The 26,853-nt window shown below is 37.9% G+C and overlaps 1 protein-coding gene across 2 annotated transcripts in view; it reads right to left on the reverse strand.

Annotated features, from left to right (window-relative positions):
• The window catches only part of ST6GALNAC3 (ST6 N-acetylgalactosaminide alpha-2,6-sialyltransferase 3), a 334,862-nt gene that overhangs the window by 98,916 nt on the left and 209,093 nt on the right, over window positions 1-26,853 (reverse strand). The window contains exon 5 of one of the 2 annotated variants that reach the window (XM_051625219.1): window positions 21,044-26,537. The exons of the other annotated variant lie outside the window; for it this stretch is intronic. Within the exon in view, the coding sequence (XP_051481179.1) occupies window positions 26,351-26,537 (187 nt within the window). The 3' untranslated portion in view covers window positions 21,044-26,350. Of the gene's footprint in view, window positions 1-21,043; window positions 26,538-26,853 lie in introns of those variants that run through there. 2 annotated transcript variants of the gene reach the window in all.

A 26,853-nucleotide genomic window follows, 5' to 3' on the forward strand; every position in this document is an offset into this window, starting at 1 on the left:
AATAATCTGGATGGAATGACAATTGATACAAAACATCAAATTACTAACCATAAATGTTCAATCATCTGCTCTGATACTTTATTTCTGATTTCCTTATGGGAAGACTTCTGTGACCAACAGGCGTAAGTAAAAGCTAGTCTAACTGTATCTGCAAGAAGAGCAGCACTTGGCAAATCAAACATTCCTGGAGGCAAGGTGGTAGTAAAATTGCATACAGCTCTATATTTTTCTGCTCTTCAGCATTCCTAGGCTTAGTTCTCTTTAGATAATTTAATTTCTTAGTGACAATCAATTATGATACTTGTTGCTGGTTTATATTACATTTTGCAGATTTCCAGTTTTGTGCCACTGAGATGTAAACTTCCTCACCTCCGATACCTTAAGCTAATGTACTGCCACATGAACGTAATCAGATTATTACAGCACTTCGCACCATCTGCGATTTACATCTACAGTGATGGGTGCAGAAGTCATCATGTTTCAGATGGGCTGTCCACTATAATGACCCCCTTGCCATGTAGCTTTTAGTTCCTTACTGTAGTTCAGTTACACTTTCCACAAAAAAACAAAGCTGGTGGCCGTAAGAAAAGTTCACTTGCTGAATACAAAAGAAAAGTGAACTTTTATGAAAAATCTAAATTTGACATATTAGGGACAGGTGATACCTTTTATTATACAAGCAAATAAAACAAGGACAAACAGACCAGCTTTGGGTGTGCAAGGCCTTCTCCAGCTGAGGGTTTTTTTTTTCCCACTCAACGATTACAATAGCTGTAGTAATAATGTATATGACTTTTGCTTTGAAACCTTGCCTTATGTACGTTTTTAGACCATCATATCAACAATGTTTTTTTCCCTATATGTGTATACGAAACTGAAACCCTAAGGGTCTCAAAATTATTTGTTGTTTTTTTTTTTCTGTATGTTGTAGTGATTATGCACCTTTAAACCATAAACAGTTCCCACATGGACACATGGATGTGCAACACTGCATCACAAATATTTGATACAGGAAATTAAGATGGAATTATGTTAGAATGCTATGATTAACAGAATTTAAAATTTCATGTTTCTTCAAAATGATGCATGAGGTCACACAGGAGAGGAAATCCTAAGGAGGGCTCACTGCATGTCAGCAGCTTGTTCAGTAGTATAATAGAACCAAGCTCGAAGAGTTTTTGGGCATCTAGGCTTCAGCTGGAAGCATGTGCTCCCTCTAGTATTGGAGGTGACAGAGCAATGCAAACAGAAAATGCACAGTAAATCTGCGTACTTTGTAAAACTCATAAGCTTATCTTACAAGCTAGTTACATGATATATTCTCTTTGAAAATGCTATAGATAAAATTGTGCCAGCCACAGTCCATCAATTTTATGAAATTATACTTAATGAATGCAGCAGATTTCCATAGCATAGGAATAACTACAGAACTATCATGAATAATGAACATAATGAAAAAAATATACCTTCAAGCACAGGACAAACTACTGACTGCATCATCAGATTTAAAAAAGAGGGTGACTTAAATAGTTATTTGCAAATATCATTCTGTAAACAAATTTGAATATAAAAGCCACACAGAGTTTGTTATTCTTCAAATTTGTATAAAGGATTTGTCATCTCTGAAATGACAATCTATTCAAAGTACAAAGGCAAACATGTGAAGATGCCAGTTTGATTTACCAGAAGTACTAGGAAATGGGGCAGAATACAGCTGAGCATAAATTCCTACCAAAAGTTATCCTCAAGTGAGTGATCACCAGGGAGTAAAATGCTTGTGCCTCCACTTCATAGAGATATTGAGGAACAACTGTGCACTTATTACTAATCAGTACCATTGCCACTGTAGTCCCGAAAACTGTATTTACAGAGGTTTATATTTTCCTTTGTTTTACTATCCCCAAATATATTACAGACTTGGTTAAAAAATGACCCTCACATTTCCCCAAGCAGAAATAAAAATAGATTAAAAAATCCCCCAAACACTTGCTTCCCCATTCAGACAACAGCTGGAAAATAAAAATAAAAGGATTTTCCATTGTTTTCCAGTGCACTGCATACCATATTCAGTCCAGTAATATGTATCGAAAGATTAGATGGCTGATAGTGTGATCACCTGTCAGAGCTGGCTCAATGATGACTCTAAAGCCTGTTCTTGCTACCCAGCTCAGCTTGTCCTTTTTTAGCTGTGTTCAATCTGATCCTAAGGAGTCTGAGCTTGAACCTGCCTGTGTTAAGTCTTCTTGGCAAAACATAGATTTCTCTGTCATCTTACTGCATTTAGCATCTCTCTGCCTGCATAGCATTAAATGCATTAATGGGAAAAGTGAACTCATAGCAAGGATGAGGGAGAAACAAACATCCCAAATGGGATGACAGCTTTCAAAATACTTTAGAGATAGTGGAGAAGCAATTTGCACAGCAGAGACTGACCGAAAGTAACCCTTAAGCTTCACTCTGAAAGTTAGCTGTATAACCCCATTTTAGTGTGCATGTAATTAACTGCCAGGGCAGGAAAGGTGGAAGTAATCTGGGTTTATCTCCCCTATCTTCTGAACTAAACACTAAGCTGGGCTTCAGTGGGATTCTGGAATGGGGAAGTTCCTCCCTGCCATGTTATAGCACTATAAATAGTAATTATTATGTAAAAAAATGGAAATCAAAGACTTATCCTAAAAATGCTGGATCTAACTGTACTGCCATTCCAAAAGACAATGAGTAAAAATTTGGCAAACGCCAAAAAAGAACATATATTGTCCTGTGTTTAGTATGAAGTTTAGAGATCCAGAATCCAGAATTTGTAGAGGGTAATTACATTTCAGCTAATGAGCCTCTTGACTCAACTGAGGCATGTATGATCCTTAGTGGCAAAGGTACTCATACTCTGAGTAATGTGGTGTTACCTCCACTGCAGACAGAAATGTTTTCAGTTGGTTATAGACATAGTAAGGGAAAAGAAACTGACTTAATTTCTTTGGAAGCTACTGTCTTCTATGCACAAGCAGTATCAAGCAGAATGTACAAACTTACGAGTGACCTCAAGATAGAAAGGAAAAATTAGCAGAGAAGCTGAAGGAATATAAAGAGATAAGCAGGAGACAAGGTACTAAAAAATGAGTGATGCGAATCCTAATTTGAATACAGAAATGTTTACACTTTTAGGGTGAATAAGATATATTTTAAGGGATCTCAGAATTAAGCAGAGGGTTATTCATGCAAAGCAGTAGGATGCATGGGGCCTACTACAAGTACATTGTTCTCACTGGCTTTTTTTTTGGATGTTTCAGGAAGCCAATTAAAAAAGCAATCTGACTATGTCATTGCATTTCCTGGATGGTAAATCTGCAAAATGATGCTTGGACTTTGTATAATTGGGCCCACAGATGTCTCCCAGAGGAATTAAGATGTACATAGAAAAGATACATGGGGTTTTGTTTGGGTTCATTTGGAATGAAAAGGCACAGCCCTACTGCAAAGCATATTTGTGAAGCTGGGAAAAAAATTAAATGCGGTTGTTGCCATCTGGCTCTTTCAAAATGATCCCTACAGAGATCTGTCTCTGTCTATTTATACTTTATCTGCTGTCATCATATCTGACCATCCTGTGAGAGAGCACTCTGGGCAAGAAATATATAGGATGATACTCTGAAAATTATGGAGATGATTCTCAGTGAAAAATCAACAGAGTAAGATTAATGAATGGAGTACAGAATTTACACCAAATGATAATACGTTCTTACTAAATAATTGCCCGTTGTTAAGATTTTAGAAATACACTTGTCATGGCTGTTCTTGGTGTGCTCATCCTAACTCAGAGACCAAGGATAAGTTAAAATGGCTTTTTGCTTTCCTCTTACAACAAGCGTTTCTATGTATATACAAACACAGTCTCATTCACACTAGTATTCATGTGCCCTAAGTGTATTCACACACAAATACATATTATGATAGACAAGCTTATATATCCACCTACGACATTCTCTGTAAAAAGCAAGGCTAAGAGGAGCTTGGAGGGGCACTGAAGAGAGAGCAATTAAAGATAAATATTAAATAAAACTATTATATAGCTAACAATGTGGGTAGGTAAGCAGTATTCACTATTTCATACCCAATCTTCAGCGATACAAACAGAATATTGTTCTCCTCTGAAAGCTCTTCTGCTTATAGCTTTTGCCTGTGTATCTCCAGGTGCTCTTCCCCTTTATACAGTTGTCTCTTCTTTTAAGGCAATAAACCCCCTAACTGGCCCTAAAAGGTCAATTTTCTGATTAAAAGCATTGTGGGCATCCACACAAGGAATAGGAGCAATACTATGTGATTTAGGCATCCATTCGCACCATTCAAATGTTAATTATTCACAGTAAAATGTCCGTAAGAAAGCCACACGAAAATGTGTTAACAATACTTTAGCAAAAAAGGTACAAACAAAAGATACTCACCTGATTTGCAGGAGGGAGCCGATTTCAACAATGAAAAGGGGCGAAATTCAGTCATCAGTTTCTCCTTTCCTAATTTAATATCCCACTTAAAAGATAAAAATTGATAAAAAATATTTGACCAGCCAAGAGAATAAACCCAAATGACCTCCACTGAGTTTTTTGGTACAGCCAAAGAAATGCTGTAAATATCAAGTCTTTACTGATCTTCTATCGGTCTTTGTAAACTGTACCACTAAGACTCCCAAAAAACCCCATGACATAATCTTTGAAACTAAAAAAGGGTTTGAAATTTTGTTCTTTCTTATCAAATCCAATCTAACTATAGGCAGGGGGCACAGGCAGTTGTATTAATCACACACAGTGTACTTCTCCACATCCTAACTCCCCCAAAAAGGATGTCACAATGTTTAATGATTTCTGAAAGTTTTGAAATGGTTTTCCATCTAATATCGCACATCTAGCATTACTGATACTTAGGCATGTAAAGACAGCACAAAAATTTCTAAGTGTTCAAATATGAAGGAGCATCTACAGCAATAAAACACTGAACGGCTTAATTCTGCTCCTCTAATTCAAGTGAGAGCAGTAAGAGCTGGTTAAGATTTCCACAACATGCCCTAACCTGCTGGCCCAGCACCACTGCTAGTTGTTTTGGCAAAACACTGCTGTGGAAATCTTCACTTACAGGAACTTGCATTGAGGTGAAGGACTGGTGGGAATGCAAATGCCCTAAGGTAGTATTCTCACTGAACCCTTCCTGGGCTCCACCTCACAGCAAATGGCCTGATTCTGATGCACTACTTTGTATATAAAAATATTAAATTTAGATCAAAAGCAATTATAAGAAGTAGGAGGTATTAACTCCACCAGGATTGTCACCCTAACCACAGCTGCCAATTTGAAAAAAACCAACAAAACCCCACAAACAAACAAAACCAACCAAACAAAAAACCAGAAACAAAAACAAAACAAAAAAGCAAACAAAAAAACCCCTAAACCAACCAAAAAAAACACCCAAACCCAACCCAAACCAAACAAACAAAAAACCCAACCTAGTTCAGGCAGTATGAATAAGGTAACAGTGATAACTGATACAGGCGAACACCAGGTTTAAGTCTTCACAGGACCTGCTTCTAGAAAGGCTGTGAAATGCGAATATTCATCTGAGCCTAAATATGTTCTACACAGCAAGTCTCTAGTATATTCATTTTCCCTCAGCATTTTGCTATGAATCACCCATCTAGTGAAGTCTGGTAGCTGATTCTTTCCCTTTCAACCACCTCTTAGAAGAGCTCCTTCTACTTTCTACTTTTTATGGATGAGTTTTATATTTTTTTGTTCTAATCACATCTAGCTCCTTGGCTAGAGGTTGATTTTCCTTTCACATTTTTTCCTTCAAGAAAAATCCTTTTGCTTCAAGTCACAGAACTATCATTCTGCAGCTCTGTCTAAAAAACCTTCTATTTTATATAATTACTCATAGATCAAAATAGCAGAGAATCTCTTTCCTACTGTAGTCTTTTAGAGTGCTTTTGATAACTGTATAATGAGAAAAGGCTTTGCACTATACTTCTTTTGTGTCCTAGTAGGATATTACTTTTATTGAGATCTTGACATAACAAGAACTTGAAATTAGTTTTCATGAGTATTTGTTGTAAAAAAAAAAAAAAGGACACATTTGAAATTATAATATTTAGATTCTATTAAGGTGCAATCAACCAGCTTGCAGACAGAAGAACAGAGGCTCAGGAAGAAATTACCTAAGATCCCTGTAGGACTCAACATTCAGGGCCAGATCCTCTGTTTGGCTTCAATGGAGCAATGCTGATGCACTCCCACACACAATCTGGCCTTGTTCTCTGCAGTGCTATAGCACCCCAATACTTTTTTCTTTTTTTTTTAAACAAATTTGCTTTTGTCTGATTTGAAGATTTATTTAATTTTTTTAAAGATTCAAGCAACTTTTCTTTATTTAAAAAAAAAAATAATCTGTATTTGAAATATCTAAAATGCAACAAATTAACCTTGGCTTGATAATTTTTATTCAATCTCCATGTGCAAACTCAAGGGCCTTCAATACAGATTTCCTTTCTGATGCATGTCCCACAGATGCATAATATTCCCTGGAAACTCTTTCAGAGATGAATGTGCTGAAATTTCACTGTATAGGGGTAAAAATTACATTACGTAACATCAAATTTTAGTTTCATATCAGAGATTTTCATCTAGTGATATTACAGAACCCAAAACGTAATATTCCAACTTCTATATTCAAGAGTCAAGTATTTAACTGCCAAATAAATGCTCCATCAACTGGACCTCTCGGGAACTTCAGTGGTATCTGAAGCTCACCAGACAAATTTTGTTCTGGGAATTTCTTAGGAAATATCTTAAGCTAGACTGCACCTATGTAAAAGCAGCAGCCCAGATGTAAACCAGCACTTGAATCCCACATGCCTAGATAAAACATCATCACAGGTTTACTGTACAACATTCTGCAGTAACAGATATGAATTTCAGGCACACCCCAGAAATTAATAAGACCCTTTCATGCATGTATCTACAGGGAGTCTTCATTATATTTATAGTTGATCCTCTAAAGAGAAGGCTAGACATTTTGCATGGCACTCCTCCTGGCCCTTTACTTTCAGTATTTTATTAGCATCAACACTGAGATATTACCAACGTAACGAGTTTATGACATCAAAAGTGCTCGTATGAAAGGATTGCATTTCATTAGAACATATTTTCTGACATCGTGTATTCTTTATTAACTTTTAAACATTTTACTAATTAGATTTTACTTTGTGAAATGGACACTAAGTAGGATGGCTTTTATCCTGGCTCCTACTCAGTGAAAAATTATGGGATTGTAGGCAGCAAATGTTAATTGAATATAGAGCAGTAGCTGAGTTCTGCTGCTGCCCTTCTTTTCATGCTGCCCTTTTCGAGACTGAAGGCTGCCATTATTGTTTCATTCCCTTGACCTCTTATAAGAGCAGCACAGAAAGGTCAGGCTGCTCTTTTCTTTCCTCTCTTCCAAATCGGTTGGCAGTCCAGACCTCTCCAATTCTCTTCCCATAGTTTTCTATTCGACAATATCTCCCTGAACACCTTACTTCTATTCTTAACTCTGATTTATTGCTCTAGTACTAATACATCAAAAATTAAGCATCTCCAGCTAGATAACCTCTTATAAAACAAATGACTAGCACTTGCCATATGATCAGATAGGAGCAAGAAAGACAGCTAAAACAAAATGTGATACAACTCTCCAGCAGTTTCACAAAATCCTTTTGCTGCCTTCTCTCAGCTCATCTATCTCTCTGACCAAAGAGGAAACAAGCAATCTACCTTGCAACCGGTCCTGAAAGTTAACAAAGATGTCCACAGGAACAGGTTGTTACTGCCTCCACGTTCCCACTTATTTTTCTTTAAACCTTATGTCCAAGACTAATCAAAGGGTATGTGATCATAGACACTCTGCTTCTTTTAACATCTGTCTGGCTCTGCTTAGGAATTTTGGATTTCACTGGGTAATTTAAACTAATTTCTGGGAAAAGCAAAAGTCTTGGATGTAGACATGAGTTTCATGAAACTCAGCAGCCAACTACGAGGATAGATACCCTCCTAGCATTTTGAATGAAGGAAAGGCAGGAGCTCTTTAAATTGTCTTTCAGTTTGCTCAGAGGCTGGGAAGAAGTAGCAGACAGGTGAGTTAGTACACATTGTAACTGGACCAAAAGTCTACACATAACTTTAAAGCAGACAAAGTATGTTTTCTTTTGACTGTAAGACAGGGCAGAGGCTGGTAGAGAATATGGGAAGGAGCTCTGAAGCCACCTTAACTTCAGAAGTTACTGCAGTAGAAAATGCAACTGGGAACACAAGAAAGGGATAGGCATAGCATGGAAAGAAAAAAAGGCAAACCAAAGGATATAGAGATCACAGAGTATGAGGATTTTAAGGGACATGAGGGGATCTGGAGCTAAATCAATGAAAAAATACAGACTATTAAGGACAAATCCATTGCTAACCAAACTTCATTACTCCCAGAACTAGTAACAGAGCTATGGTTTATGTTCCTTACTCAGATTATTTGGCTTTCTAGATCAAAGGCAACAGCTTCAAATGAATCTGGAAGACAGTGGCATGAATGGCCTTATGGGGTAACAAGAAACTTCAGCTTCTATTGATATAAGTGAAATGAAATCAATAAAAGCAGTAACATAACCTTCAAAAGCTCAGCCAAGTCTAATTAATTCATCATAAATTAGTGTATCAGCACTTGCTCTTTTCAGGTGTCAATGTTTTTAGGTTGAGATAATGTACAGAACTTACTGGTAAAATTTTTACTGTGTCATATTTCCAAATAGCCTATGGTATTCATGCTGCTCCCTGAAAGCACAGGGTTTACAGAGGACCCTTGCCCAGGCTTAATAAAGGCATGTGTAAAACTGTCCATAGAAATCTCTACATATGCAGTCAGGCTGATTCTGGACAGCAGTGGCAATTTCCTTATTAATTCAAACACTTTCTTATTAAGAGATTTTTAGTACTCTCATTAACATTAATAGCATGAGAGCAGTATCTTGTTAAGAGGAAGGAAATACAGTAGCAGAAGGGAGAATGCTCCAGAGAGGAAAATTTCCAGGGGGTTAAAGATCCTTGGCACAAGATACAAATGAGAGTGGCTTCTGAGTCTCAGAAAAGTTACCTCATTTTGCTCACAGAAGAAATTATTAAATACTGTCCCCAGGCTTGATTCCTATAGGCAACAAGTTTGACATTAACTATTCCTTATACATTACAAGTTACGATTTTGTATGTCTTGTCTGTCTTGGATGTGGTACCACTGCTTTGGAAAAATCCAAAGCAAACATCTTGTATGGATCTCTAAAATACCTGAATAAAATTTGCAAACTTGTTCAATAGAAATAGATAAATCTGGAACAAAATTCAGGAAAACTTATTACTAATTACTTGTTCATGTCCCAGTTCACATGATTTTCAGGCAAATATTTTTCAGTTAAATTACACAAAGAGATCTGGATCACCAAGAGGAAAGGCTTGATCTATCCTGAAATATCCTTTTGCTTTCTGTAAGATTTAAGCCTGTAGTATTGGGGAAAAAATATTTTTTCTTTTTTCTATATAGATGTATATTCAGAAAGTCATTCTGGGGCCTGATGTGTCTATGCTAGTGTCTGTTGTGCCCACACTGGTAATGCTGCTATGAATCATGCCTTGAGACATACTCAAAGCTGTGGCATGGGAGGAATTAAACTTCTTTCACATCTTCATAGCTAATACCTTTTATCTAGTTATTATGTAAACTGATCAGAGAGAGAGTTTAAATACTTGGTGACTTGTCACACTGGGGCCTTCAACTGTTTGAAGGAGTAAAATATTTTAAGTTATTTGCTGCTGTTCAGTTTTGCATTTTTGTTTTGTGATACGTATAATCAGTCACTGTGTTCACAAATTCAAGATTTCCCAGTGGGAAAAAAATTAAAGATAGGACTTCTATTGCTTTTGTGCCTTATCAAAATGAAGGCAAGCAACACAGTTTCAGCAACAAGTACCTTGGGAAATATACTAAGGGCCCCATCCTGCCATCCTCAGAAATTTTAGGATTTACTGCTACTGATAGAATGGTAAAGACAGTAGGCTAAGCTCAGACCTATTTTATGTTCCAAAGAGAAAACTGTTTTTAAGGAAAAAACAGGGAGGCTACCAAATTCCAGTCCAAAAGGGTAATGCATGTGTCAAAAAATTTGCCCAAATGTGGCTTACACATGATCAACATTATAAACATTTTTTTTTTACCAAAGCAGGATCAGAAACCTGTAACCAGTGCTAAAAATTCTCTTCCCAAGCACCAAAACAACCTTTTCCCAATCAGGAGGAATGGATGCTTTGGAGCTGTCCTTTGCTGCATCTGCATATCCAAGCCTGTGAGAAAGCCCATCAGCAGACACACAGAATGTCTGCACACCTTCTCTGGGAACAGACCTTGATGCATCACATGCCTTCTTATGCCCCTGAAAAGTCTTTTTCATTTTATATTAAGTAAAAAGGAAATGGTGTGCAGGGTATCCATCTAGATTTGCCCCATGCATTCCACCAGTTTAGTTACTTTAGATATATTAAGCCCAGAAATACATTAAGTCACTGACAGACTGAAACATAATTCTTGATGTGGAGATGTAAAGTGATGTAACATCACTGAGGCCCAGACAGTTTTGAAATGTGCGTGCAAGTCATAGGCCTCTTAGTTCTCTAGATGCAGTCAAAACAGTATCTAAGATTTCGAGCCTTACAAAATACAAAGGATAGGAATATCAAAATACAATCCAAGCTTCTTCTGGTTAATATTGTGTGGGAATATTCACACAGAAGGAGGAGAACATAAAAGATAAGCCATCTCTGCTTGTGCATTGTTGCCCAGAGCAGAAGGTTATCGACACATTTTTACATTTCAAATATTTGCTTTGCTTAAAACCAAAGTGATTTCAAGAGCTCCCCCTGTGAAAATCAAGACATCACTACTCCAGGTGCTGAACAGTCATTTGGTGTACAGCTTGAACCTGGCCTGAAGTTTTTTCCTTTCCCAGACAAGGCATATATGTAGCCAACTTTGAAAATAGCATTTCACACAATTCTTTTTGATTAGAAATGTGCTTAGAAAACAGTCCATTAAAACAGAATGAAAGGTCAAGTCTCCATTTGGGTAATTAGGCTGTTTTCAAGAGTGATCAGAGAGGACTATGGCAACATATTGTGGATTAGGACCTGCCACCATATGGCACTTCAATATAAGAAACAGAAACAATGCATATACTTTGTTAAAGAAGCAAATTGTAAGCAATTTAAAAAACGGTTTTATAAAATCAACCCTTGGTATTAAAAACAGGAAACTTGTGGGATATTTTGTTGTGTGCATTACCATTCAGATACAGAAACACTTGAGACCATCAAGTCCTGGGCAATTCTTTTTTTACTTCTGGTTATTTTAGACTTTTTCATTTCTATTACCTAAGAAATCTGTAGGGTATCTCTACCCTAAGGAAACATTTGAGTTGCTTAAATACATGCTTAAGAGGCAAAGCAATGACACCTGATTTCAAAGACTGAGTACTTAGTCCCATTACTGCCCTGCTGCACTTGTGAGAGCCCACCTGGAGGACTGGGTCTAGTTCTGGAGCCCTCAACACAGGAAGGACATAGAGCTCCTGGAGTGAGTCCAGAGGAGGGCCACAAAGATGATCAGACAGCTGGAGTACCTACCCCTGCTACAAAGAAAGACTGAAAGAGTTGGGACTGTTCAGCCTGGAGAAGAGAAGGCTCCGGGGAGACCTCAGAGCAGCCTTCTAGTACCTGAAGGGGCCTAAAGGAAAGCTGGGGAGGGGCTTTTTACATGGGTGTGTAGTGATAGGATGAGTGGTAATGGTTTTAAGCTGGAAGAGGGTAGATTTTAGTTAGACATTAGGAAGAAATTCTTTAGTGTAAGGGTCATGAGAAACTGGCACAGGTTGCCCAGGGAGTCTGTGGATGCCCCTTCCCTGGAAGTGTCCAAGGCCAGGTTGGATGGGGCTTTGAGCAACTTGGTCTAGTGGGAGGTGTCCCTGCCCATGCCGGGGGGTTGGAACTAGATGATCTTTAAGATCCCTTCCAACCCCAGCCATTCTATGATTAAAATTAACAGGAAATAAAATAAATCCTAGAAATTAAATGGGACGGAGTTTTCACATCAGTACTGATGACAGAAGAAAACCCCAAATTGCTACTCTTCCCCACTGCTTCCCCTTTCTGAAAATCATGAGATGGATTTAAAAATTAATACAAATGAGAAAAGGAGATTTGTTTTACCTCTTTTGCACTTTCAAATCGCTGAAATGTACGTAGATTAGTTCTGAGGTTTTACACACGGTGAACTGCGTTTTTTTTCTTTTCAATAAGCGTTCTCATACGAACCAGGTCTTTAGGAAAAATCACAAAATCTTGTGAAATACGATGTCTTCAAGATCTCAGAGTGGTATGCACCGGTGGGCCTTGGGAGGCCTGGACAGCACTGGTCAGAGAGCAGAGACGGCTGCACTCCAGCACGTGTTTGAAGCACAAGTTTCCAGGGCCGCCATGTCCGCAGCACTCCTTCCCGCCTGTGCCCAGGCCAGGGAAGCTCTCCCATGGCAAGAGGGCAGCTCTTTCCCTGCAGCCATTCCACATGGAGCTCCAGGGTGGAAATGGCTGGCTAGAACTCTCCAGACCAACCCCTGCTGTTCCAAGGGCCGTAAATGTACTAATAGGAGGTCCTGGGCACCACCCAGCCCGCAGTGGCTGCCAGAGCTGGATCAGAGCCGTCTCTGCCCTCCGCCACCACGGGCTCCATCTCGGCTCTGCTCTGCTGAGGGACCCGTCACCCCCTTCAGAACCGCTTCCTCCAATGAGAGGCCAGAAACAGGCAGCCAACCCTTCGCCTTGCTTGGAGACTGACACTCCCCTGCTCCAATGAAACCGCCTCTGTCAGGCGGGGAAAGTCCCGCCCCCAAGGCGGCTGCCTCAGGCCTCGGCCCCTTGGGTAGAATGTGCCTCCCTGCTTCCAGCGCCAGGGCTCAGAAAGGGTTTAAGTGCCTGAGACAGACAAACTTCCGCCAAACAAACCAAACAGCTGTTTCAATCAAAACCTGTGTGAACAATTGCATGGAAATCGAGCAGTCTCCCTCTCTCCTGCGTTATCATTCCAATTACATTCTCCTAATCTACAAAATTGAAAGGTAATGAGCAGTATTTCCTTAAACCACATTAAATAACACTGTCAAAATGCAAATTTATTCATTAAGTATAAATGAGTGTGTTAAATATTCATGAATTGTTGCTTGCAGTATGTAATTAATCCCATGGTCTGTGTGTCCAAAAGCATTTGGAAGATAAAGAGTCAAGAAAATGCTGCTCCAGAATGATAACATTTTAAAGCATGTTTTTAACAGTAAATGTTTCCAGACCTTTGGACCCTAAACTATTACCAGAGCGTATGATTCATCCTAATGCCTCTTCAGCATGTACACATGCTTTCATGACACAAGGATTGTATCCTCAACCCTTGCTGTCTAATAATCTATCGAAGGAAAGAAATACTTGAGAGTGGAAGGTGCTATTAAATTGTCCCATCCATTATCGATGCACTCAAATTAATACAGTACTTTTGACATTTTTAAAATTCCCAAGGATTGCAAAGCTGCCCTTGAAAAAAAACATGCAGTTTGACTCCCTAACTCTTCTTTTTCTGAAAAAAGTGTGTTCTGACACTTTCTTGAACTGTCACTAATGCTGGTTACCATTTCAAGTATCCTGAAAGACGGTGTCTTCAGCACCAGAAAAAAAATGGCCAATGAAACAAACCTCAAGTCCTGTGCTAAGCTTTAAATAAGTGCTCCTGTTAAGGCCAATGAGAATTATGGCACATAAAGTGCTGGAATTTTATGCCTAAATGTCCTTACCTTAAATATTCACTCTTTTCTTAAATTTCTGCTGCTTCCCTTCAAGTAATCAAAACCACTTTCAGCAATTCTTTGTCAGTCTGCTTCACACTGTTTTGGGAAGAATCTTTGATGCACTGATGAAAAGAACAGATTTTTCTTCATGAAGAAATAGAAAAAATAAAGTCATTATAGTGTTCATAGTAATTCCCTCCACAATCACTTGATGATCACAAGTTGCTTGCTGTGTACAGCTTTCAGCTAGTTATGCAAATATAAACTCTGCAGTGTCCCCTTCTTTCCACAACACTTTCAGAAAAAAAAGTACATGGCAGTGACTTGATCTACGATGTTTTAATGTATGAGATTTTTACCATGTAACTTTGTGTGTGTGTATTAATCAACACAATACCAAAAGTGATTCACAATTCAAGTAAGTCAACCTGTTGTTCACAGCACAGGCCATAGAAACTAGGTATTAAAGAAGTGCTGTGAGGTTGTGCTCTGTCATTTTTTACTGACATAGGACGAAGAAGCAATCAGACTTTTTGCTAGGTGACATCTCCATACATCAAGTGTCTTTCATCAATCAAGTCACTAAAACGATGAAGCTATGCAACTTGTAGGGCATCAGAAAAATGAACTGAACATCTTTTCCAAAGTGCTGACAAAAAGGCAATGTGAGACCATATGGATTTGATTAGCCTTATTTCAAGGCCCGAGCAGTAGCGCTTGATGAACTATAGGCACTCTAAAAATAGGTTGAAGGAAAAGCTGGTCACAGAAAGCAGGTTAATGTTTCATCATATCTATTAAACAGGTAAGTTACCAGACCCCATGGCCAGGCAGCTGCAAGCCAAATGCTGTTGGCATTCAGTTTACAAGACATTTGTGACAGGCATGTCTGTTGTATTTAAAAAGCTGTGCAAGTCTACCCAGATGTGTTGTAACCAGTACCTTATCTCCTGTGCCAAGATGAGGACAGACCTCCCTTTGTCAAAGACAATTAATTTAGATAGCTCTCCTCTGGACAGGAGAAGAGTTAATCAGAAATTTTCTGGTAGAATGTTTTGATTTTTCCAGTGAAGAATGCTAGTTGGTTGTCATTTAAATCTTCTATAGAAAGATGCAGATTTTGATCAATCTTCTGACAAAACAAGCCAGTTCTTAACGTTTCATTTTTTGACACTTCCTCTGCTCACTTCAAACACTGTGTCTCAGAACCTAGACTCTGTAGTTCCCACATTCTACTGATCTAGGGGAGAGATGGTAGTTGCTTGCCCAGGAAGTGGGCTGCCTATGGAGCTCTGGCTTATCTGTGCAACAAGAAAAATAATGGCCCAAGCAGATGTGTTAGAACAGCCCACATCTGAAAACAGATGGCTTTCCCCCATCTTCCACTTACCCCCGCCCAAATTTCAGAATCCTCTAGAGGCAGAAATGTTTTTCAAAAAAGGATAGTTAGGGATCATATGTAGCCAAATCTGGGGAAAAAGGCTGGAGATACAGAGGTGATTGGAAAGACTGTTTTGTGAGGGAAAAGTTGGTAACAGCACAGTGTTCCTGCACAGCCTATACTCAAGATATGTCTAAGATTGAACAGACATCCAGTGGCAGAGAGCAAGGATCATCGGTGATTACACAGAAAGCATCAGTGACTCTTCTTCATAAAGAGTTGTGTCACAGATCTGAGATGAGTTCAGGAAAACCTGAATGGTGCTGAAGGAGAAAAAAGTCTGCATGAGCCTCTATGGTATTACCCTTGGCTGGCAAATGAAGAAAGACAGGAAGAAATTATTCTGAACATGGAGCAGCTGTTTTTTTGATGCAGGTGAAAAGATGACACAGTTTGTGTGGTCTTCTGTTCAGCAGAAAGGCAAACAGCCTGCTACAGAAGATGCTGAAAATGAATGCTAAAGTGGAAGTTGATGAAAAAAACACAAAGGAAAAAGAAAAAAAGAAAAAAAAAAGTCCTAATTCAGCATGAAATCAATATGGCAAAACCAAAATTAATAAAAGATATAAAAGTAGTAAATTATCTATAAACCAACACTTAAGAGTCTGGATAAAAAAGGAGATTTATAAATTCTGTGTATCCGGTATTATTGGCAGGAGACAGGAAGGACTGCATAACTGAAACATTAAAATTAATGGTTATAACTTATTTTGGAAAGATCAAGTAGAGAGAAAGGGAAGTGGAACTCTATGGTAAAAAGGCACAGTTCATTTTCAGGACACTGTCAGCTCAGAAGCAAATGATCTTGAATGTAATAGATCAATACTTTAACAGATGAAACACTAGATGGGATAGTAGCTGCTGTCTGCAAATCACCAAATCACAGAAGAGAGCAGGATGACTTTGCCTTCTCACCTTCTGTAATGTGTATTAGCAAAAGAGCTGCACTATCATCTGAAGTTTCAGTCTGCCTGACATAAGCTTAAAGTTTCATGATGCTGGTATTAAAACCTCTGCAGAACTTTTGAACATTATATATCAACATTTCTTAAACCAAAAAGGGAAACTTTTATGTGAAATGTCATCTCACAACTAGCGAAAAGAAATCAGAGGACTTGGTAAGACAAGTGGTATTAGTGATTATGGTGATCCCTTGATTGCTTTTTATGGACATAAAAAGAATGAAGCCCAAGCAGTAATATGGTGCAGTCTTTCTATCAAACTGGAAATACAAATATTTTATTTAATAACTGCAAAATTAGCAAAGAAAGCTGTATGTGTTTAAAAATATCTAGCTCAAAGGGTTAATTAAGGCCTCCACATAATTGTAAATCAATGACACAAATAAAGAAAGTTGGTAACACTGAATATAGAGTAGAAGTGAGGAATTACAGAATTCGTCCAATCAGTGTAGCCAAATTGTAAGGAGAAATTTCAGTCCAGAAAATTAAAGACTGTTTTTCAAATACATGAGGAATCCTGAGAATGACAATCCAGATTGAAGTGTAAGATTTTTTAAGACTAAGACAAGAAAGAAGTGTTCAATAAATATTTGTATTTGGTTAAGGAAAAGAAAGACCATTGGTGATGCTATCTAAAGATGTTGAACTACCAGGTAACAAAAAACCCAAAAGAGAAAAACATTAAATAGAAGCTACTGAACTAGGAAAGATTTGAATAGAAAACTTCAAGTAACTGTTATCCAAGAGCTGTTAAATAGCTGGCAGAGACATTTCGAATGTTATAACTGCTTTTTGCTAAGTCTTGGAACAACTGGGAAAATTCCAGAAAGCTGGAAGAAAACTTATGTTGTGTTAATATTTAAGAAGGATAAACTTAATGACCTAGATAATTACAGTCCCGTCAGTCTGAAATTGATCTGGAATAAAGTAATGGAGTGGCTGACAGGGGACTCAATTACTAACTAATTAAAGAGGAGAAATATGGTAAATGCCAATCTAAGTGCAATATGGAAAATAGATACTGTCAAACACAGTTGCTGCCTTTTTTTCAATTGTAACTACAAGCAAAACACCATACTGTTGATATACTTCATTCTATATGACATTTGATGTGGTATTCATGATTTTTGAGTTAAGAAACCAGGATAACACTAAGTTGACATGTCACACATTAAATGAATCAAAAACTGGTTAACTGACATTTCAAAATGTGAATTTGCATGGCGAATGATCACAGAATATGTATTCTGCTGGGATAGCTTCCTGGGAATACCCTAGTTAACATTTTTATCAACAATTTGGAAGACAACCCAAAGGTCTGCATAAGACTCAGTCATTAAGGGAGAAATTTGCAATAAAAGAAAAGATCACTGAGACTAGTTGACAAGGATTATAGGGTGATCCGTTGCAAACTAATAAAATAAGATGCAAATGTAAAGCCACAGGACAAAAATGCCAATGGGATAGGTTGGGTATTCTGTAAAGGTTTGAAAAGGTCTAAGGGGATAATTTGATAATTACACTTTTTTTTTTTTACTTTTTTTTTTTTTTACCTGAGTTGAGGTTCTATGACAAAAAATCAAATAAATTCACATTCACATCCCATGCCACTACTATTAAGTAAAATACAAACTCAACTGTCCTGCATGGAAGAAGAATGAAATTAATCTGTATCACATAATGTTATTAATATACATTCACAGCTCACTCTGTAATGGTTCTGAAAGGAACATTATGGTATATTCAGAGAGTATGTCTGAAAAATAACACAAATTCTTAACAAGCCCCTTGGCAGCATATCAAGTTTGAAGGGTCCTCAAAGCTGAGCACGTGAATGCTTTTTCTTCCCTTTATTTAGTTTTAGTCTTACCACAGAAATTCTTTTCATTCCCTTCATTGTGCTGGCTGACAAAATAGCCCAGTTTGTAAAGGAAATAAATTTCTGTGCCATGAATACCTGAGTACCAGAATCTGGCTCCAAACTAATCGTAACATCTGCTGCATTATATGTGGCAGTGCTGACAAACACACCTGGAATCTCCAGTCCTTTTGCAAAACCAGTTAGTCTGTTGTTGTTTAATTCAGCTTCTACAGACCAAGTTAAAATGTACACATTAAATCCAGTTGCTTTTTAATCCTGTTGCTAGAGGAGCAATAAAACTGAAAAATTAGAGGCTGGTTGGAGGCTAGAGGAGTTCTAGATCCTTTCCCCTTTTAGCACCATAGTGTCCACTGCATGCTGGAAGACAAATCTCCATTCTGTGTATGTGTATGCATGCAACATGTGTTTTAATGCTCAGAAATAAACACAAGTGTAGGTTTTGTGGGTGAGTTCACACTGCATTACAGGATATGTTTAGCATAGGTGCCTTAAAATGTCTTTAAAGTCAATTAAGAAAGAATTCCGGCATAGTTCCTGTTTGTGTGCAGTAATTATAATACTTCCTGGACCAGACACCTTTGTTTCTTTGAATTCAGTCAATGATCAGGTATTATTAAAGTCAAGAAAAAAAAACAAGAATAAAAGTGCTTAGCAAAAAATAAAATATAAATTATGTCAGACAATTGGAAAACTGTATACATTTATTCATATTTTAAAATAACCTAGGCACAATTTTTCAAGTACATAGAAGCACATTCTCCAAATGGTAGCAAAAACTAAGTAGCATATAGCAAGAAAACACATGGCAGAACATCTAAAATAAGTATAAATAGTATAAAAGGTCTCTAAGTCTACATTAATACCTACTATGAATACACTTGTCTGCATTTCAAAAATGTAACCAAAGAATACATCTAATAAATAGTGAAATATGAACTTTCTAAATAAGTTTATGTTAGCGTCACATAGTAGCAACTGTCTAAGAACAGAAAAATGCTTGTACACTGTATATACATGCACATATGCACACATATACAGATACAATTGGAAGGCCACAAGAACAAAAGTACCCTGGGGAAACAATGAAGGGAATTTTTATGTGATGCAGTTTATAAAAACAATTAATACATTAGCAAACATCCAGCATATTCATGATAAAATCACATCCACAAGTGGAATCACAGTTAACTTTTCATCAAACTAAGCACATTCCATGCTGCACCCATATTGGATTATTCTGTCCATATTCCTGACCTACGGAGCACATTTGGATGCTAATCTCAAGATAAATCAGAAGCCCTTGATTCCCATGGTCTGACAGGAGGAATCAGATCTCAGATTTGAAAGAAAAATATCAATGAAAAAAAACCACCCATGCAAAGCCTAAGGAGAGTGAAAAAACAACAACAAGGAGCTTTTAGTCAGCCAAAAGATGGGCTAACAGGAATTTCACTTTCATGTGGGGCAGTCCGCATGAAAAGCTTTAGTTTTCATATGGATTAGTCCTGAGGATGTGAACTAGATCCCTTCCGGCTGAAATGAAAAGATGTGCTCCAATCACAAGGGGCATTCAGCCCATGGCACCAAACTAGAGACAGTGCATGGTGCAGAGACCAGGTTCTTAGCACCAACAGTTTCAGGCTACAGAACTGATCCAGCTGAGCTAATTCTTTGCTAATGTAGATATAGGCTTTGGAAATATACAGAATATACAGAATAAAGACAAATCAACAAGCACTATAACCTATATTTACCATGTAAGAGATTAGTCTTATTTGTTCTTACTTGCCACTGGAAAAAAAAAGATTCCCTACTGAGACTCTGTGATTGCAGGTGTGTGTATGTGTGTCTGTGTATGAGGAGGGGAACAGATGAACAGCCAAAAGAGCAGTGAGCACACTTTTTTTTTTTTAATCCAGTCATCCTCAGAAATAGTATTTTCAGGAGCAGCAATATGAAAAAACGACAGGCATCTCAGCCAATCTTTAACATGTGCAATGACCACTAAAAAGATACTCCCATAAATGTCTAAGTTTGTGATAGCTGCCCTGCCAACACCTTGACAGCATCCGTGTCAATAGAGTCATTCCCAATGCTACAATCAGATGTGAGACTTCCTGATAATAGAACACAGAATTGTGACTGTGAGCAGTAGAGTTGGTTCACAAAAGCAAGTTTAACTATTTCTGTTATTCCAGTAAAAAATGTCAAATTTAGTAAATATTGCCTGACTGGTTTCAACAATTTATTTGCTGTCAGCTGCTAATGGCACTTACAGAGCTTCAGCAAAGTGCTCTGGGCAGCACATAATAGAAGAGAAAGAAAAAGCACTACTTCTGCTGCTAAAACTAAGTTTACACACAACTTACATTATTTATTATAGTGCAAGAATAAGAAGTGTAACATGCTATCATGCATAATACATGGTAAGAACATGCATTACTTCAAGTTCATAGTATCTTTATAGCCCATAAATCAGAACAGCTGTGGCAGATGCTGACAGCTGCATATCCTGAAAAATTCCCGGAAAGAGTTGCAGGCAATGCAAAAAAGAAGTGGAATCAGCTGTTAAGACACCCATAAAATGGTAACTCTGCGAGTTAATCTTATGGTTAATAATAAAACCCACTGGTAACTTTCCCACTGCATTCAAAGAAAGTGATTTCAGCATCTAAGGTGAGACTGTCCCCCAAGCAAGGTCATGGTGCTGACTTAGGGAGTGTCCCTGCTCTGACACCCATCACTCCTCACTCCCAGGTTAGCATCACTACTCCCCTGGCCCCACAGAAGGGGAAGGTGGGACAGACTTTGTGCAGCTCAGGCTGCATAAATCAGCTGCAGAACACACTTCATCCCATGGGGGTGGAAAGCGTCCAAAGCTGCGGCTGTGTGGGGAGCCCAGGCAAGCTGGGGGAGCCTGCCCAGGGATGCCTCACAGGTACCCTGACTTCCACTGAAGCCCTGTGTTTCAATGTGTGGAGACCCTCTCCTTCTCTTTCAGTGCCTTTCTGGAGCATTGGCCTAGGGGACTCCAATCCAGAACAGCCACACGAGACTTTTGTAGCTTATGTAATACAAGGTTTAAAAAAAGCTTGCTTTTCTCTGTCATTAGCTACACATCACAGCAATAGCCAGAAAATATATATGAATCTAGTGGTTAGCTATTTACTATATCATTCTTCAGACCTGCATGATCAATTCACATTCCTCTGCACCCTCTCAGGAAAGAAGAAACAGAATGAGTCACATCTGCTGAAAATGAAACACTTTCTCCTCAAAAGAACTATGCCTAGTCAGGAAAAACAGGCCTTTTCTTAAGGAAATACATGACTCTCTGATGTACACAGTACATCACAATGCCCACGAACAGCTCCTGTGTGATCCTTTGGCACTAACACAGAGTTGTGGGTACCCTAAGATTCATCATCAACAAAACCCACACTTGCTCGAGTTCAACTAAAGATGTGCTATTTCTGAGATACATGGAGAAAAAAGCACCAGAAAACGACAAGCATCAGTATGTAAAGTGCTTCTGATTTTCTAAGGGCACCATCCCATTATAATTAACAAGTGATTGCTTAATTTTTACTTACCTGGAAATGTCCTCCAGCAATCTTTCTGTGCAGTTCTACTCTGTCCAGTTCATGAGCAGGTGGATAAAGACAATCTGCATCAGCTCTCCAAGTGTTGGATGGGCTCCTCTCCATTAGCTATACAATGCATTATGTGCACATGGTATTTGTCAGACAAAACATTGCTTACCTTAGTACCCAGGAGTGCAAAGATTTTACTGGCATGGGTGCTGTAGTTATGAACTTGCAAAAGTGATTTACATTAGTTTTGAATTGAGTCCTCAGAGATTCCTGAATCAGAATCTTCAGGTAATTTGTGTCAGGCTGACTTCTTTATCCCTGGTATTGTTTATATAGAAATCTTTAACAACACAGATTTTGCATCTACTTTTTCCTGTAAAGGGCATGTTTTCCCATTGCTGGCAATTCCTACTTGAGAGGATAGGACAATAGTTCCACACAGGAGCTAAAGGCATTTGAAGAAATGGAATACTTTGCAAAAGCATTTCCAGGAGACATCAATGGATACTCCTCTCCTAAAGCACTGTAGAGGCATTTTTCAGAAGCTGGAACACCATCTGCTCCTAAGTAGAACTCTTCCTCAGTCCTTCCTGCTTACTGATGTAACTAATACAAGCAGTCTGCAGATGGAGTCTCCCAGCCCAGATGGAAAGGGACTGGCTGGATACATAGACTACTTTTTTCTTTCTGTGAAAAGGCTTTGGTATAAGCAGAAGGATGTTATCTTGACATCCAATGGAGGTTAAAAGGTTGGAATTATGTCTGCTGTGTCTGTCTGGAAAAGCAAAAAACACTTTTTTGTGTTATTCAGTTAATTGCTTGTGAATTAGTAATTAGGCAATCAAAAAGTTTGTTGTTTGTTTTTTTTTTTTTCCTATGAAATTTCTGCTCCTATTTAAAACTTTTTTCCTCAAAAATAAATTTAATCAGAAGGTAAAGTAACACAAGACATAAAGTGTATTAAAATTTAAGCACTCATTAAAACCAAGGCTACAGCAAGCCAAACAATAAATTACTTCCTTTTTTCCTCAAAAAGTATATTTCAGAAAACTAACTAAATTATAAAAGAAAACCTTTGGTCACTATTTAGCTGACTGATGTTAAAAAAAGATGTCAAATTGTTTGTGAGTATTCCTCTATTAGTAACAACATTAAGATGTATTTTCAAAACCCAGGTAAACTCCCTGCTTGTTTTATACACGAGTAGTTGATTAAAATAGGACTGCTTGCATGAATAAGCAATTAGGATCTGATTACATTCAGGTAAACTGTAGTAGGCTTTATTTTCAAGAAGGAAGAAATGATTCTCAGCTGATGCCTTAACTGCTCTCAGAAGATGAATCATCAAGGTCTCTTACTACACAGCCAAGTACTGAAATTCTTTCTTCCATACCACAGTGCTGATTTTTAACAGATTTTGATTAAATAATATATTTGTGGAATCATCTTTAACACAGTGGTCACAGTTCCTCACTCATATAATAAAAACCATGCAAATATGTGTTTCGTTTATGCTAAGGCAAGTTCAAGTAAATAAGGGATCTGACATTCATTTACTCTAGTATGAATGAAGCCTGCTGCAATGTTTCTAAAAGCAAATCTTCTCTTATTGCAAATTCAAGCATAGAGCAACACTTACTTTGCTCTGTGACAACTGCACTCTAATGATATTCCCAATTTTGCTATACATTTAACCATTCTTAGGACTGTATTTTTCTTACTAGCCTTTGCATGAGATACTGTTTCATACAGCATGCAAGAACTCTACAAAAAGCTTCAGTATGAAGCACACATTTTACAACAGATTTATGGCAATTTGGCAAGTCTTAATTATCTTAAAAACTTTCTAAGCTTTAAAAACTGCCTTGCGTATGAACACAACTTAGGCAATATCCTTATGCTGTGCTTGTTAGGGAGAAAGATTATGCTTTGTGGGGACAATTTTCATGTAAGTCTGTCCAGCCCAACTGCACTTCAAAGTGCAGCACTTTCATAGTAACTTTCTATTAACCCAAAGACCTTCTAAATGCAAGTTTAATTTGACTGATGTTCTTCTTTTCAGCTCTCCCCACATGGGAGCTGTAGGTTTTCCCAGGATGTCCTATACAATATGTGTGGAACATTCTCCCTAGTTCTGCGTGTCCTGTGTTTTCAAATCCTGCATTACAATTTTTTATTAGTTTTCCATCTATCCAGCCATCCAAGTTGAAACGATGCATATGCAAATGGATAAAAATCTAGCTCACAGTTTTTTGTTACTACAACTCTTCATCCTTCCACGACCCTTCCCCCTCTTGATTTCATCCCATGCTATACTAGCCTACAATTGATTTTAAACTCCAGGGACAAGAAGCAGCCATTTAAAATTATTTTTATATTACACCACTGCCTGTAGTCTTCAGATACTCTGGGCACCTCTTCTGCAAGGCATTATGCAAATCCATTGCAAATGAGAATATCTGTCTCAAGAGCTTATAAGAAAGTCAAGACAAGGAGTAGGAAAATATTGTTGTTCTCCTTTTCCAAACAGGAATTGAGACATCAAGTAATCCAAGAAGTCAGGGCCAGAGCCCGGATTTGAATATAGTTGTTTATCCAGGATCATAAGCATGGTCCCAGCCTTTGTCTGACAACCAGCATGAACACTTACAGCACTAAAGTAAGCAGTGAAAGCTGAGCTATATTAAAAATAAAATCAGAAAGCTGCACTTACAGCACAAAATAGAAGGAGCAAGAGAGATGATACCCTGGCATCACCTACCAACAGGAACAAGAAACCAATGATCAGGAGGAGGGAACACTGGTGAAGAGGTTTCCTCACCATCGTAAGGGTTGCAGCTGCTGATGAGAGAATATATGTGCCATGAACATATAAAATATAGATTTATATATACAAATATACAATAGGAAAGACTCAGTATACAAATACTTACATGTAAAAATAGATGTTTACTTTCCCCTTTTCATGATTACAAAAGCATACAAAGTTTCCTGTTGGTTAATGTTTAAGTAGTGTGAGTAAACCCTGTGTGTCATGTTCCACATATAATTCTTTCAAGTGTTCACAGTATTGGCTATTACAGTGTTGAAGCTGACATTCCAGATGTTAAAATATTCACAGGACGCATTCTAAACTTAAAGCATTAATTTAAATATAGTTTAAATAAAACTCACATGTGTAGTTGAACTCTGGTCATATTAGCAATGAATCTGCTCCAGTTGAAAACTTTCCATGAGAGTAAGCTTGGAAATACATATTTCAACTAGAGATGAGTATATTATAAAATTCTTGAACTGCCTCTCAGTGTGCAGATAATACTGCAAGATGGTGAGTTTTTTCAACTCCATCTGAGGCGATGCAAGCTGAGAGAACTCAGTACTACAAATTATCCTCAGTAGGAAAGCAGATGCATAGAGCAATTCGCCATCAGATCCAGACACACTGTCACTGTCTTCAAATATGCAACACACAAGAATAAATTACAAGTACCATTGTTTCTGTGTTAATAATAAATGCTCTATAGCACTCTTTATCAAGAAACTGCCTTATGGACTTAATCCTCAGAATTCCCCTGTGAGGCAGATAGTTGTTATCTTTCCTTTTAAAGATGGAGACACTGGAGTTTTAAAACAAATTATGTGGCTACATGAGGAATTCTGTCACAAGACTGGCATGTGAGTGTTGGAGCAACTCACCAGGAATAACTGGAGTAAATGTAGATCTTTATGAGATAACTTTACACTAACCAGCTTGGGTACCGACAGCAGACTCGGTACTACAGCCAAAGGTTTGTCATGGGCTGCAAATCACAGCCTTTGCTAAATGCCATGTTGCTGGAGCTAAACTGTGGGACAACAGTGTCAAAAAATACAAAAGACATGATCCAAGATAGTGCAGCCTGACCAGGGTGCATTTCAGAAATTATTAATTAATCAGGATCCTTGAGTAAATAATACCTTTGCATGTGAGAGTTATGTGCAGTTCAAGAACCATGTTTAGCTCACCTCTAATTTTACCATACATGCAAGTGTTCACATGTATCAATGTATTCAGGTGTTTTTTAAAATTTATTCACGCATAGACCTTGGCAGTCTGTATTTTTCCTCATATTTCCTTTGTGGAAATTTTCTACTAATATCACAAAAGGAACTAGTACTGCAGTACTGCAAATGAGCTGCAAGTACAAATTTTAATTAATTAAGGTTATGGACAAGTTTTAAAGGACCACCAAGTTCTCTGTGTGCACCTGTATATACAGGAAATCTCATCGATCTTTAACTGTTACTGCCTTGAAGTAAAATCCAGTTAAAGTATAAAGTGCACTGTTGAGAGTTAAACCCTAAGAAATAACAAACAATGTGTCTGCCTTCCACAGATGTATTAATTTTGCTTAAAAGCTGAACCATCACTCTTTTTGTCTTCTAGTTTTTAGTTTAGTGTTACCTAGGCTGAGAAAGGCCAGCCAGATATAAGCAAAATTATTGTAAACTGAGACATTTTTGTAATATGCTGTTAAGAGAGAGCTTAGAAAACCAGTATCAAGACACTGTCCAGTTGGGGTGCGTAAATATTATTGTGTGCTTCTTGGCCCACTTAGCAAATACTTTCTTTTCTGTGATAAACCTGTGGCCTCCATATGGAGCATTTTCATGCAGGAGGTACTCCTCACACTCATGTCTTCCTGGCTCGTAATAGTGGTAGGGAACTTTATGAAAGCCATCTGACCTAGGGGGAAAAAAGAAGATACACTTGAGTATTAGTTCCAAGAAAAACATTAATATATGCTGCACCTGAATTCACTGAAATCCTTTCCATGTGTCAGCACCTGAGCTCTTTTGCTGAACTGTATAAGGGCTTTCATTACAGCATGATTTGTATGATTTTTCCTACAGAAAATGAAGCTATGTATCTCTCAAAACACACTGATATTATCAGCCAGTAAGAAGCCAACAGGCTGGTTCTTATGGGTAGTGCACATTTTATTTAACCTTAGGCAACTCAGTCTGTAAAACTCCATCCGTAAGCAAAGTCTTCTCATTGG

Source organism: Apus apus, chromosome 7, assembly GCF_020740795.1.
Source record: "Apus apus isolate bApuApu2 chromosome 7, bApuApu2.pri.cur, whole genome shotgun sequence".
In the NCBI taxonomy this organism is placed as follows: Eukaryota; Metazoa; Chordata; class Aves; order Apodiformes; family Apodidae; genus Apus; species Apus apus.